Source organism: Geotrypetes seraphini, chromosome 5 (genome assembly GCF_902459505.1).
Source record: "Geotrypetes seraphini chromosome 5, aGeoSer1.1, whole genome shotgun sequence".
NCBI lineage: Eukaryota > Metazoa > Chordata > Amphibia > Gymnophiona > Dermophiidae > Geotrypetes > Geotrypetes seraphini.
In genome coordinates, this window is record NC_047088.1 from 185,072,477 (window position 1) to 185,086,032 (window position 13,556).

The window sequence follows — 13,556 nt, forward strand, 5'->3', positions numbered from 1 at the left end:
AAGAGACCATTTTGTGAAATAAAGGCCCTTTCATCAAAATATAATAAATTTTAGCCATACTAGCATAAGCCCTAGAAATATGTGTATAGTCCCTCTCAGCTGGGTAAAGAACCCTTCAAACACCTACCAAGTCCAAGCTCAGCAGTCTACCCCCCCCCCTACCTTTCCATTCCACTCCCTACCCCCAACCATCCATGCCCAATTTCCCTCCCAGACTCATAGCAACTCTACCATTTCTCATTATTCTGAAACACTATTCAAACCCCCAACTCCACTCATTCACAGTTCCCAAATACCACCTATTACATTCAAGTGCCCCACAAAAACATACTCACACACTCTAACACAGCACCTCCAACACTCACAAGCACACAAACACCATCTGTAATACAACCAACTAGAAGGCAACAGCAGAAGGTTCAAATAGCATCCAAATAGTGATGGCAAGACCAAATGTTAAGGGGTATAAAAGTCTACTCCCCACAATCACTAAAGCCTTTTTAAGTTCCAAAGACATATACATAAGAAATATTTCAGAGTACAAATTGTTGGGGGGAAAAAAAGGCCACAGAGTCTCTAGCAACAGGTAAAGGAACACTTTGAGTGCCCTGGAACAATAAATGGGCTTTAAAAATGAAAAGCTTTTAGAAGTTGTTGTCACCACATACTCTCCTTTTCTTTAGTTGTAAGTGACTCGGCTGTTGAAATCTAATGTATTGTGTAGATTTTTCATGAATATTCACTAAATAGGGACCTGCCATTCAGTGTTAGTCTGTTACTTTGACAGACTTTTCAATATCAAGTCTCAAATATAAAACACAGTGAAATGTTGAGCTCCATGTAAACAATATACCTTTATACATCTTATATTGTTAAGATGTGGAATAAATTGGACAGTTTTATTATATAGTCCACCAATTATAACCTGTCATGCGTGAAATACCTTGCTAGCGTACTAAAGGTCTCTACTAAGAAATTCATGGTGAATACATTTCTAAGATAATTATGTTTGATCTGCTTAGCTGTAAAGACTTACTTTTATTGCATGAATCATGCTAGTTCATTCCTTGAGAAGGCAGGATTCAGTCTTCTTCAAAATCCAGGAAGTGCATTAAGACATGGATAATTTATTCATTTATCTTTCTGTGGATCTTGTTTAATTTTGTTATTTTCCACATGTAAAGTATATTTTACATGTGGAAAATGACTACTATCAAATTGTGTAGGGGTATAAGCTAATCATAAGAAGGCACACATTACTTTTATATAATTTGTACATGGGCATTCCTGACAATATAGCTTGAGCAGAGGCACAGATGCAGTGTTCAAACATACTTCAGAAAAACTGCATATCTACAGAGAGAAACACAAGAGGCAAAGAGCCTCACTTAAGGGGTACATGAAAAATCATCAATTCAAGGAACCACTAAAGGATAAAAGACCTTTACTGAACTATAAATCAGACAACCAACATGGCCGTTGTTTTTTTTGAAATCTCTTCATGAAGAGTGAATCAGTTCTAGAACAATAATGGACAGTCAATGGAATAGTTCTTCCAAGAAATGCTGAAAGAGACTTCTTGTTTAGGAATAGGTAGCCTTGAAAAAGACCATCAAACCAAAATTGGTGTAGAAAAGATAAACATTCATCCCCCATTTCAAAAAGGGAATGAACATTTATGGTCGCCAACATAAACCTTGGAATATACACCTTCTTCAGGAACATGTAGAGAAAGTTATTCATATTGTGCATGGTAGATGTTGAGCTGGCTTTAGTACTGATCATGGAGACATGGTTCACGGAGAACCATGACTGGGGTATAGTTCTACTGGGCTATAATTTGTTCAGGAGAGACAGAGTAGGAAGAAAAGGAGGGGGAGTGGCATTATATGTTAAAGATCATATTAAAGCCACATAATTGTAGGATCTTCAGGGTAAGGAAGAGTCAAGAGTGGTACTGGAGGACTGAAGAAGAGTGAATGTGGTCCCTCTCCACAAAAGTGGAAGTAAGAAAGAAGTAGGGAACTACAGGCTGGTAAGTCTACTTCTGTGGTAAGCATATTAATGGAAACACTTTTTAAATAGAGAATAGTGCAGTTTCTGGACTTGAGACAACATGGATTCACTAGAGGCAGGTCTTGTTAGACAAATCTGATCAATTTATTTGACTGGGTATCTAGAGAATTAGAGAGAGGAAGTGCCCTAGATATGGTGTATTTAGATTTTAGCAAAGTCTTTGATTGTATTCCACACGGATTTCTATTTGTTTTGGTTAAATCTTTATTCATTTTAAAACCAGCACAAAGTGCAACATATTATCAATCAATTAACACAATAGACAGCACTCAATTCCTTCAAATGATACAATAAATACATAACCCCCTCCCCCTCCCCACCCACCCTTCCTAAAAGTGTAAAAACACTTAATATAATGCAAATGATCAAGATAAATAACCTTGCAATCAAATAATAAATTAATTACACACACACCCTCCCCACCCATCCCACCCCCATCCTGGATGTGCAGAATCAAAGGGCAAAACTAATAATCAATTCTTACAAAATTTTGTTAATGGGTCCCAAATTTCCTTGAACTTCTTATAATGTCCCAAATGCACTGAACTCAGAAACCTGAGGGAACCATACAGTTTAGGGGGTAAAGAACTTTTGTGGATGAAACAGGAGTGGGACTTGGGTGTGATGATCTTAACGTGGCCAAACAAGTTGAAAAGGCAACAACAAAAGCTAGAATGATGCTTTGGTGCATAGGGAGAAGAACAACCAGTAGGAAAAAAGAGGTATTGATGCCCCTGTATAAGACTTTAGTGAGACCTCATTTAGAATATTGTGTATAATTCTAGAGACTGCACTTTCAAAAAGATATAAGCAAGATGAAGCCAGTCCAGAGGAAGGCAACTAAAATGGTTGATGGTCTACGACAGGGATGTCCAACCTGAGGCCCAGTGAAGTATTTTGTGCGGCCCCGATCAAGGGCAATGCGATGTTTTCCTCTGCTGCCCCTGGGTGTATGCTGTCTTGCCAGCTCCCTCCTCTGTCTTCATGCAGCGTTTGCATGTTTGTGCGACCCCAGAAACTTTTTTTTCGGCCAATGCGGCCCAGGGAAGCCAAAAGGTTGGACACCACTGGTCTACGTCATAAAGCATATGGTGACAGACTTATAGATCTCAATATGTATACTTTGGAGGAAAGGTGGAAGAAGGGAGATATAATATGATTGGTTTCACAGGCAGGAGCGAAGGAAGGTCGCTCCTGCCACAGTTCACTGCTGAACCATCAGGGATTTGAAAGGTATGCAGGGGAGGGGGAAGAGGTAAAACTTCTTAGAGTCAGCTGGGACAGTAGGCGGGAGGGATCCCTTCTGTTTCAGCCCACCGCAGGCCCACCAGGAATTTAACAGGAATGCCGGGAGGGGGCGGGAGGGAAATAAAAGTTGTTCAAAGTCAGCTGGGGCAGGAGATGGAAGGGATCCCTTCTGTCCTGGCCTACCGCTGGACCACCAGAGATTTAACAGGAACACCGTGGGTGGGGGGGAGGGAGGGAAATAAAAGTTGTTCAAAGTTGGCCGGGAGAGGGAAGGGATCCTTGCTGTCCTGGCCGACCGCTGGGCCACCAGGTCTCACAACAGGCCTGGAAGAGGCCTGCAACAGATTTGTGAGGGGGGTGGGTCAGTGCTGACCCAAATATAAACCGAGACCCCCATTTTTGGGCCATGTGTGGCCCAATAATCTCGGTTTATATTTGAGTATATACGCTACTACTTGGATGCAGGTACTGCAATGAGACAGAAATGTAGAATATTTTCTTGATTTTCTATTTGTCAATTGATGTCATTTTCAAATTGGATTTTACAATTACTTTTTTCAGACTTATGACATTTTCCACTTTCCTTTGGTCTTAAAACAAAACTTTGCCGTTTTCCTTTAAACACTTTCATTTAGGATACTGCATTGTTACTATTAGTTTGGAGTATTTTTCCTGTGATCTTTTCTCTCTGTGATCCATTCTTTCATGTTTCTCTTGCCTCTGACTCTTTGCCTCTTTCTCCCCTCTCTTTTTTCGCTTTCTGTTATCCTCTCTTCTTGAGGGCTCTCAGATCATTTAATAAAATGTTACTTGATGTACCATCCTTTTAAACAGTGAGTCTTGAGGAATGTTGGTCCTCAGTTTTTTATATTATTTGCCCTAAATTATAGAATTCCCTTCCAAATAATGTAAAAACAATTTAGAACATGGGACAGTTTAAAAATAATTAAAACCTTATTATTTCAACAATCATATGGAGTTTGTTGAATTATAACAGTTGAAATATGATATTGGAACTGGTTTATAATTAGATCTGAAATGTTTACTTCAAGGATGCTGAAGGATTAATTGCTATATCTGTAATTGTTTTACTATGGTGATGTAGCTTTGATGTTGATTGTATATCTGATGTGTATTATGTCTGTTATATTTTAAATTATGTATGTTTTATTGTTCGCTGCCAAGAATTTTGAGTCTGTGCAGAGTATAAATAACTAAAAATAAATAAATATTCTTTTTCCTATTCTTGATAAGAAAATCTAACAAACATGTTGTTGGCTTTGGCAAGTTGCCCTTAAAATGTTTAGCATATAGCATATAAAACCAGATTGTATTTACATATCTGTCACTAATATTTCCAGTTCTGTCCCTGTTAACAGACAGCACTGAATTTATACTACCTGACCATCATAGGACATGGACTATCGATTGCATCACTGCTAATCTCCCTTGGCATCTTTTTTTACTTCAAGTAAGCATATTTTTAAATTGTTTTCATTTTTCCAGAGGTTAGAAAAGATTGTAATTGTTTATGCATTCTTACTGTGAGGCTAATGTGGGAGTGTGTGGTGCAGTGATTAGAACTTCAGCCTCAGCACCCTGAAGTTGTGGGTTCAAATCTCACACCGCTCCTTGTGACCCTGGGCAAGTCACTAAAGGGCAAATTCTATAAGAAGCGCCCAAAAGTTAGGCGTCTATATAGGCACAGTTCAGCGCGATTCAAGTAAAATTGGGTGCTGTTTAGTGAATCACGCTGAGCGGCACCTATTTGGGCACCTCTTTTGGAGGCACCCATTAAATAGGCCAGCTCCAGGAACACTTAAAAGTTAGACGCCTAGCTGAGCGCTTAAGAGGAGTGATTCTGTAAGAAGGCGCCTAACACATAGCCACTCCCACGCCTAACATGCATAGCGCCTATTTTTTTTTTTTGAAGGCCGCCTAAATTTTTAGAGGCGCCTTGTTACAGAATCACGTTTTCCTTGATAGGCGCCTATGTTTCAATCAGTGCTGATTAAAAAGCTTAATTGGGCTTGTTATTCAATTTAGATAGGCGCCTCTGAAATAGGTGCCTAACTTTAGCCGCTGGTTACAGAATTTGGGCCTTAATCCCCCATTGCCCCAGGTACATTAGATAGAGTGTGAGCCCACCAGGACAGATAGGGAAAATGCTTTAGTACCTGAATGTAAACCACTTAGACTATAAGTGGTATATAAATACTAAAAATAAACAAAAATAAAATTCAGGGGCTGGCTGTATAGCCTATTTTGCAGCAGAAAATGGATGGGCTGTGGAGGGAGAATGGACATGGTCAGCTAGCACACATTGTCACTGGTGCAGAGATTGTCGATGTGCGTCCTATCTCCTAAATATGAGGCATCAGGTTCATCTGTGCTCTCACTGCACTTACATGACAGTTCTGTAACTTGGCATCTATAACCTACATTTCAGAGGCAACAAAATTGGCAGTTTTAAATGTGAGTGCACCAGGCACTACACCTGTGACTCCCAGTCAAGATTTCGGGATATTCACAATGAATATTCATGCGAGAGATGTGCATGCGTTGCCTCTTAAAATCCTAGCTGGAGTGCCTCCAGGACCAGGTCTGGGAACCACTGCACTGTACCGTAAGGTCTCGCCCAAGTACTATAATTTGTAACTGCAACGCGCAGCCAGATGTGCGCACAGATTCTATTCGGTGCCAATTAATATCAATAATTGGTTCTTAGCAGCTAATTTTTGCTCATTAACTGACAAGGGGAGGGGCATAATAAAAAAAAAAACAAAAAAACGTCTAAGTCCCCTTTTGGCCTAAGGCCCTAAACGCTGAAAGTAGCAGCAGGGAAAATGTCCATTCTCAAAAAAACGTCCAAAATGAAGGTTTTTTTTTTTTTTTTTAGAATGGCCTACCTCTACGTTCAGCAATTTAATCACCCAGACCACCACTACGTCTAACCTTAGAACATATTATCAACCAAAAAAAATAGCTTAAGTCCTAAACGGCCAAAACAAGACCTTTTAGGTGAAGGAGGGGCCAGTCCTTCACCTAAAAGCTGGATTCTGTAACCGGCGTCTGTCAAAAACAACACCAGTTACAGAATCCAACACCCCCCCCCCCCCCGCCCCGCAATGATCACGGCAGGAGAAATACCTCATCTCCCCTGCTGCAATCGCGAATCCCTCCCTGAACTGCTTTGAACCGCGGTAGGAGAGATAACTTTTTGGGGATTTCAAACAAATGAGATTATATATTTAAAAATTCATATATACAGCTAGCCCAGCCAAAATACCATCTGAAGTACTTTACAGTTAACATTTGGAAAATATAAAGCATATGGCATATAACCTTTCATTAAAAGAAATTTTAACAGCTGAAGTTCTTCTAACTGAAAGCTAAAACCTCTTAGTGTGAATTATCAAACAATGACTAGTGGAGACAAGAATCATATCTGAGCATCACAGGGCTCAAATTTCAAAGACACTCGGCTTTTAAAGATAGATGGATTATTTATTTACTTATTGTTATGCCTGATAATTAGTAGCCATATCCATTTAGTGCAGGGGTGTCCAACCTGCGGCCCAGTGAAGTATTTTGTGCGGCCCTGGTCAAGGGCGATGCAGTGTTTTACTCTGCTGCCCCTGGGTGTTTACCGTCTTACCAGCTCCCTCCTCTGTCTTGCTGCAGCGTTTGCACATTTGTGCAGCCCCAGAAACATTTTTAAGGCCAATGCGGCCCAGGAAAGCCAAAAGGTTGGACACCCCTGATTTAGTGTCTCTGAATATGCAGTCTACACTTAGAATGCATTTTTCATTTAAAGTTATGCTTGGCTTGTATTTGTGTATCTCCTCCACTCTCTCCCACCCCCACCCCCAATAGATACATTTATTTGGGTAATGTCTTAACTGCTCTCTATATAATTTTGGCCTTTCCCTAGAACACCTCTGGCCCTTCTAAATCTAAATGGATATAATTTGATTTGTTTTATCAAATTGTCTATCCAAATTTACTAAAGGGTAGAGAAATCTGGGCCTATCACGTTATATGTGGGACTTTCCCATGCAGTATGCCCAGATTTAACTAACATGACAATTTGTTAATATTCCGCATTAGCTCCACAGTTCAACGCGGTTAACAAAAAAAACCAAAACGGACATGCCCGACTAAATTCAAACCATACAAGCAACAACATAACAATACATCAAGAAGTAAGAAATTTCACTATGGGTCTCATTTTCAAAAAAAGATAGATGTCCAAAAGACAGCATAAACCAGCACTTGGACATCTTATTAGTCAAAACATCCAAGTGGGCATGCTAAAACAGACTTTCTAGACATCTTTCTGGTTGCTTTGTCTCCAGTGCATCCAAGTTTTAAGGGGGCGTATTAGAGGCGTGTTTTGGGTGGGCTTAGGGCAGGCTTAGGATTTGTACACTCATCAGGCATAATCAAATCTTTAACAAAAGGTCCTGGGCTTATTTTAGACATTTGGAACTAGAACCTGTTTTAAAAGCATCTAAATGCTATAAAGGTGCCCAAACTGACCAGATGACCCCTGTAAGGATTAAGGCATGACCCCCATCCCCCTTACTCCCCCAGAGGTCACTGACTCCTTCCCACAAAAACAGTACATTTTTGCCTGTTTTAGGAGGTGCTGAAAAGTTCTCAGCCCAAGCAGCTTCAGATATTAACACAGACATTTGAGCCCAGATGGCAGAGGGGGTACTCTAAGGGTTACCGCATTGAATTTCACATTAAAAGTTCCAGGTACAGATGTTACCATATCTTGTTTATATTGCATGGTGAGCCCTCAAAAACCTACTGTACCTACATTAATATGACACCTGCAGACATAAGGGCTATTGTGGTGTACAGGTAGGTACAGTAAGTTTTGGATGGGTTTTGGAAGGCTCAGCATATAATGTAAGCTGTTTATAGTGACGTGTGCTTGGGACTTTGAAATGTGACAGTCATTGCAGCATCCCCTAGAGAGCCCCTCCATTGTGCTCAGCTCTCTGCTTTGAGGTCTGAAAAACTTTCTTTTGAAGGTATTCCTCAAAGACACTCTCAGGCTTGAACTCTCGGCCCTTTTTTTGAGAGAAATATACCGTCCATTGCTGTTCCTTTAGCAAAGAACAGTTGATTATATTGCTAGCTGGTTTCCTGAAGCAGAGTAACGAAACGTGCCACGTCAAATCCAAGAAACCAAGTTTTAGCTAAGTTATTTTTTGCACATATTTAACAAATTGGAGATATTCACCATTATATTTTTTTGAAAAACATTTAAAAATCGGCTTAAAAGTATGAAGGATTGAGCAATGATTTCGTGGTGAGGTGGTTGGAGGGTTTTCTCTCCTTTTTTGCCCCTCCATGTCTCTGAGCTATCCTATCAATATGTAAAGCTAGTATTGATATACTTTTCTATTTCTTTGTGGGTAGTATTTTTGGATATATATATTGAAGACTTTCACACCCTATTATATATTTTGTGATATTATTTTCTTACCCTGAGATATTGTTTGACTAAGTCAGGTTAAAGGTAGGCATAAGGTAGGCTTTACCAATCTCCGCATCATCATCATAAAAAACCTTTGTCTATATGGCAAGCACCGGGCAAAAACAAAAAAGATTAAAAAATGTGAAAAACCACTTCAAATGTCAATAGCTAAACTTTAGTCTGTGTACATTAAAGCTAACATTTTGCGGTAACATAACCACTTCTTCAGGGCAAATTTGACTTCCACAATTGCTGAGCCACTCTAATATAACAAGTTTCTCAATATATTAAAAATCCATATTGTCATTCCACCAAATATCTATGATTTAATATCATACTCATTGTGGTTTTCCCTTCTCTCCTTGCCCGAGGCTCAATATGATGCCTCGGCATCTTATATTCTACCTCCACCAATCAAAACTCAGTCTATTGTAATTGAACAGTGGAGCTGACCAATCAAGACAGAATCATGGCAAAATTTCTCATTCTGAAATAATAGCTAATAAAACATAAAAACAATCAAGGTTAGAGTTCAGACCATTTGGGACAATTGTATCCAACTCATAAATCTAAGTTTATTTGCTTCACTGTAAATGTAATCATTTATTGCCACCACGGATGTCACATGGAATATGATCTATCACAAAACACTTAGTAAAAATCATGTGAGCACATAGTGCACTACTGCACTAATAGTGCTAGTTAAGTGCTTCTAACCAATGTACTCCAATGCTCATTCAATCTCAACCGTAATTTCCTGAAAGTTTGTCCAACTTCAATTCAGATGAGGTGTCAAATTTTAAAGTGTATCTCTTTTGATTGCAAGGATTGATGAACTCAGTCAAAGTTAACATTATATCACAGTTTTTGCAATGCCCACAAGGCTTATGACATCCAATCCAGTTCTGTATGGAGTGTGTATCTTGCAATATATGGACTAAAGTTTAGCTATTGACATTTGAAGTGGTTTTTCAAATTTTCTATCTTTTTTGGTGCTTGCCATATAGACATAAGTTTTTTATGCCGATGACGTGGAGATTGGTAGAGTTGATTATTTATGCTTACCTGTAACTGAAGCTTATTTTTTTGCTCGGCTGGAATGACTTATTTTGTTTAAGTGGAGAGTAGTTGTCTTGAATATTGACCTGTGAGATTATATAGTTTTGTGCTTTAACCACTAGACTACATTTGATATCATCATTAAAATGTATCTGAATAAAGAACATTCATTATTCAATTCAGTAGTGTACTAAGGGGGGGGGGCAGTTCACCCTAGGTGCAGCCCATAAGAGTATGCTCTGAGCAAGCATCGCCATCATGGTCCGACTCCAGGAACTTCTTCCAGAAGTGGTAGCATTCAGAATTTGCTACTCTGCCAACATCAGGCCATCCTCTCTACAGGGTCCTGCCTTCATGGAAACAGGAAGTAGGCGGGACCCAACAGAAAGGAAGGCCTGATGCCAGCAAGAGCAGCGAGTTCTGAACGCTGCCTGCTGACTAGAGAGTGACAAAGAGAGGGAGGAAGGGAAGGGAAATGATGCCCCTGATTGGGGAGAGGGCAAGATGGAGAAGGAAGACCAGGGAAAGGAGAGGAAAGGAAAGTGAGATGTCAGCCCATGGGGAAGGGAGGGAGGGAAAGGAAGGAAAGGAGATGCCAGAGCATGAAGTGAGAGGGAGAGATGGAAGGAGAAGAGAGGAGAGAAATCCCAGGGCATAGGGGAAGGGAAGCAGATGCCGGACCATGGGGTGAGTTGGGGTGGGAAGGAGGGAAGGAAAAAGAAGAGAGAGAGATGTCAAAGCATGGGGGAGAGAATGGAGACAGAAAGAGAAAACTGGAAAGGACAGAGAAAGAGGGTGGATGCTGGATGGAATGGAGAGTGAAAAGAAGATGAGGAAAGCATAAACAAATGACAAAAGGTAGAAAAATTTTTGTTATTGTTGTTGCTTTAGATAAAAGTAGTATTGTAGCTGTATTGATAAACATTTATAAACAGAAAATGGAAATAACATAATCTTTTTATTGGACTAATTTTAATACATTTTTTACTAACTTTTAGAGACCAAAATCCCCTTCCTCAGGCAGTGGCGTACTAAGGGGGAGGGGGTGCATTCTGCCTAGGGTGCAGCAGCTTCTAGGTAGTGCTCCTCTGATCCCTTTTTATATGGGGGAGGTGTTAAAAAAATTATTGGCCCTGGGTGTCACATACATTTTTACATTTTTAATTTATTTTTTTGTTTTTTTCATTAAGAAAAACCTACACTATAGGGAAATGGTTTGGTAGTTCCTTGATTCATGATATCACAGGAAATCCTTCTTTTATCTTTTTATAGGAGCCTAAGCTGTCAGAGGATTACCCTTCATAAAAACTTGTTCTTCTCCTTTGTTTGCAATTCCATCGTCACAATCATCTGGCTGACTGCAGTAGCAAACAATCAGGCATTAGTGGCTAGAAACCCAGTAAGTGACAACTGGATTCATTTCATAGCTTCATTTCATAGATGTTTAACATCTTTGAGTTCTTGTAATGATTAATGTACCAGTAAATTTAAAGAGGTCAAGATTCAGGAGGCTGGTTGCCTTGTAAAGATATATGGATAAGTTATACCTTTCCCCCTCATTCTATAAATGGCACACATAGTTAAGCATGCAGTTCTCATATTTACAGAATAGTACCACTTATGTGCAGAACTTAACTACTCAATTGTACTTAATTGGTGATAGCTACCACTAATTGAATTTAACTATCAATTGGCAATGATATGCAGTTATGTGCATAAGTATGTTACCCCCCTATTCTATAAAGTGTATGCATCATTTGTCTAGATCAGGGGTCAGCTAACTTTTTAAAGCAAAGAGACGTTTTATCCTAAATGTTTGCCCCAAGATTTACAAAAAGCCACAATGGGTAGAGAGGGAGGTTTGAGATACGATTTTTAATGTGATATGGGTATATTTGCATTTAACACAAAAACAAAACTTCAAATACTTACAGAAAAAAAAGAAAATCAATTTAATGAGACTTTTGACACTATAATTCTGCAAAGAGTTGTTTCATGTTTGGTGAGTAGTTGGAAATCTTTAATTTTATATGGGATTCCAAGCTTCCATCATTAAGCTGACTTCTTAGCTTGCTTTTGATATCATTCATGTTGGAGAATGTCTGCTCACAATAATAAGTGGATCCAAAAATCATAAAAATTCCAAATGGTACTATTTTGAGTTGACAGTAATAGTCTGGAAGCCTGTTCCACCATATCTCCTTCCCCCACCCTTATGTCCATTTCTCCCTCTCTCCCCACTCACCATCTATACCCCCACCCCCACCCCTATATCTTTATTTCTCTCTCTCCCCATGCACAATCTCTCCTTTCCCTCCACTCATGTCTGTTTCTCCTTCTCTCACCACTCTCATCCCTCCTGCAACATGTTTCCTTCTCCCCCAACCCCACTCACAAATATTATGCTCTTTTGTGTTTCAACGATCAATGGCGATTCCAACAGCTGCCTGCCACTAACCCGGAAGCCTCTCCTCTGTCGCGTCCCACCTGGGCAAAAACAGGTAGTTCTGACAGAGGGCTGGACATAGCAGAGGAGAGGCTTCTGGGTTAGCAGCAAACATCTGTAGGAATCACTGCCACTAACCCATTGAAGCAAGAGAAGTGCAGGAGCTCAACACAGGAGGTAAAATAACAGGGGCGACGGTATTAGCGGCTCCACGAACGAGCTGAATGCGTCTATCATTCTGAGAAGAGTCATTCTGTAAAAGCTTTATAATATTCTTTGTCTTATTTTCCATTCCTTTCCTAATACTTCCTAGCATTCTATTTGCTATTTTGGCCACTGCCAAACACTGGGCTGAAGATTTCAGCATAATATCCACAATGGCACCTAGATCTTTTTCTTGGGTACTGACTTAGTGATAGTACTGTACCCAGGTCAGCCTCTACTGTGCTATTTTTTTATGTTCAAATAATTTTTATTGGAGTCAAGATAACAAAGGCAATACAAACTCTTATAATTTTCAAAATAGAAAACAACTCCACCCCCACCAAAGGAAAGCCGCCCCCCACTCTCCTACCCCCACCCTTCCATCCCGAAGTGATTCTCTCCACAGCAAAACAATAAACTAACAATGTGGATATGAACAAATACAAACAACATAAAATATCAAGAATTCAAAAGACGACTCCACGCCAAAGGAGTTCCAAAAAGGTTCCCATGCCTGTTGAAATAAGCGCCTTCGAGGTGTGCTATTTTTTTAAAGATAAGATGACACCTGGGGAGGTAGACAAATGTCCTTTTTCCAGTAGAATAGAGGGAAGGCATGCTAACGTGGAGGGGCATAATCGAAAGAGATGATTAAGTCCATTTACGTCCATCTCACAAGTCATCCAAAGTAAAAAAACAGCTTAAGACACATTTTCAAAAGATACATCCAACTTTTTTTCATTTCGAAAATCGTCTAATTATACGTCCTGCCGATCTGATCGTCCAAGTCACTAAATCGTCCATCTTAATACCACATTTCCGTCCAATTTTCTGTCCAAGTCCAAAACGCTTAGAACAAGCCCTGTTGGACGTGGGAGGGGTCTGAAAAGTGATGGACTGCACACCCAGACATGCCACCTAAATAGTGGGGTACCTTACAGGGCACTGCTGTGAACTTCACAAAAAGGGTGCCATGTCTTCTCCTCCCTACAGCTCCCTTATAGGTTACGGTGAGCCCCCAAACCACCT

The 13,556-nt window shown here is 39.9% G+C and overlaps 1 protein-coding gene across 5 annotated transcripts in view; it reads left to right on the plus strand.

Annotated features, from left to right (window-relative positions):
* Nucleotides 1-13,556, plus strand: part of CALCRL (calcitonin receptor like receptor) — a 227,795-nt gene that overhangs the window by 179,702 nt on the left and 34,537 nt on the right. For all 5 annotated transcript variants that reach the window (XM_033945195.1, XM_033945196.1, XM_033945194.1 and 2 more), the window contains 2 exons: nucleotides 4,704-4,795; nucleotides 11,150-11,276. In XM_033945195.1, the coding sequence (XP_033801086.1) occupies nucleotides 4,704-4,795; nucleotides 11,150-11,276 (219 nt within the window). The remainder of the gene's footprint in view (nucleotides 1-4,703; nucleotides 4,796-11,149; nucleotides 11,277-13,556) is intronic.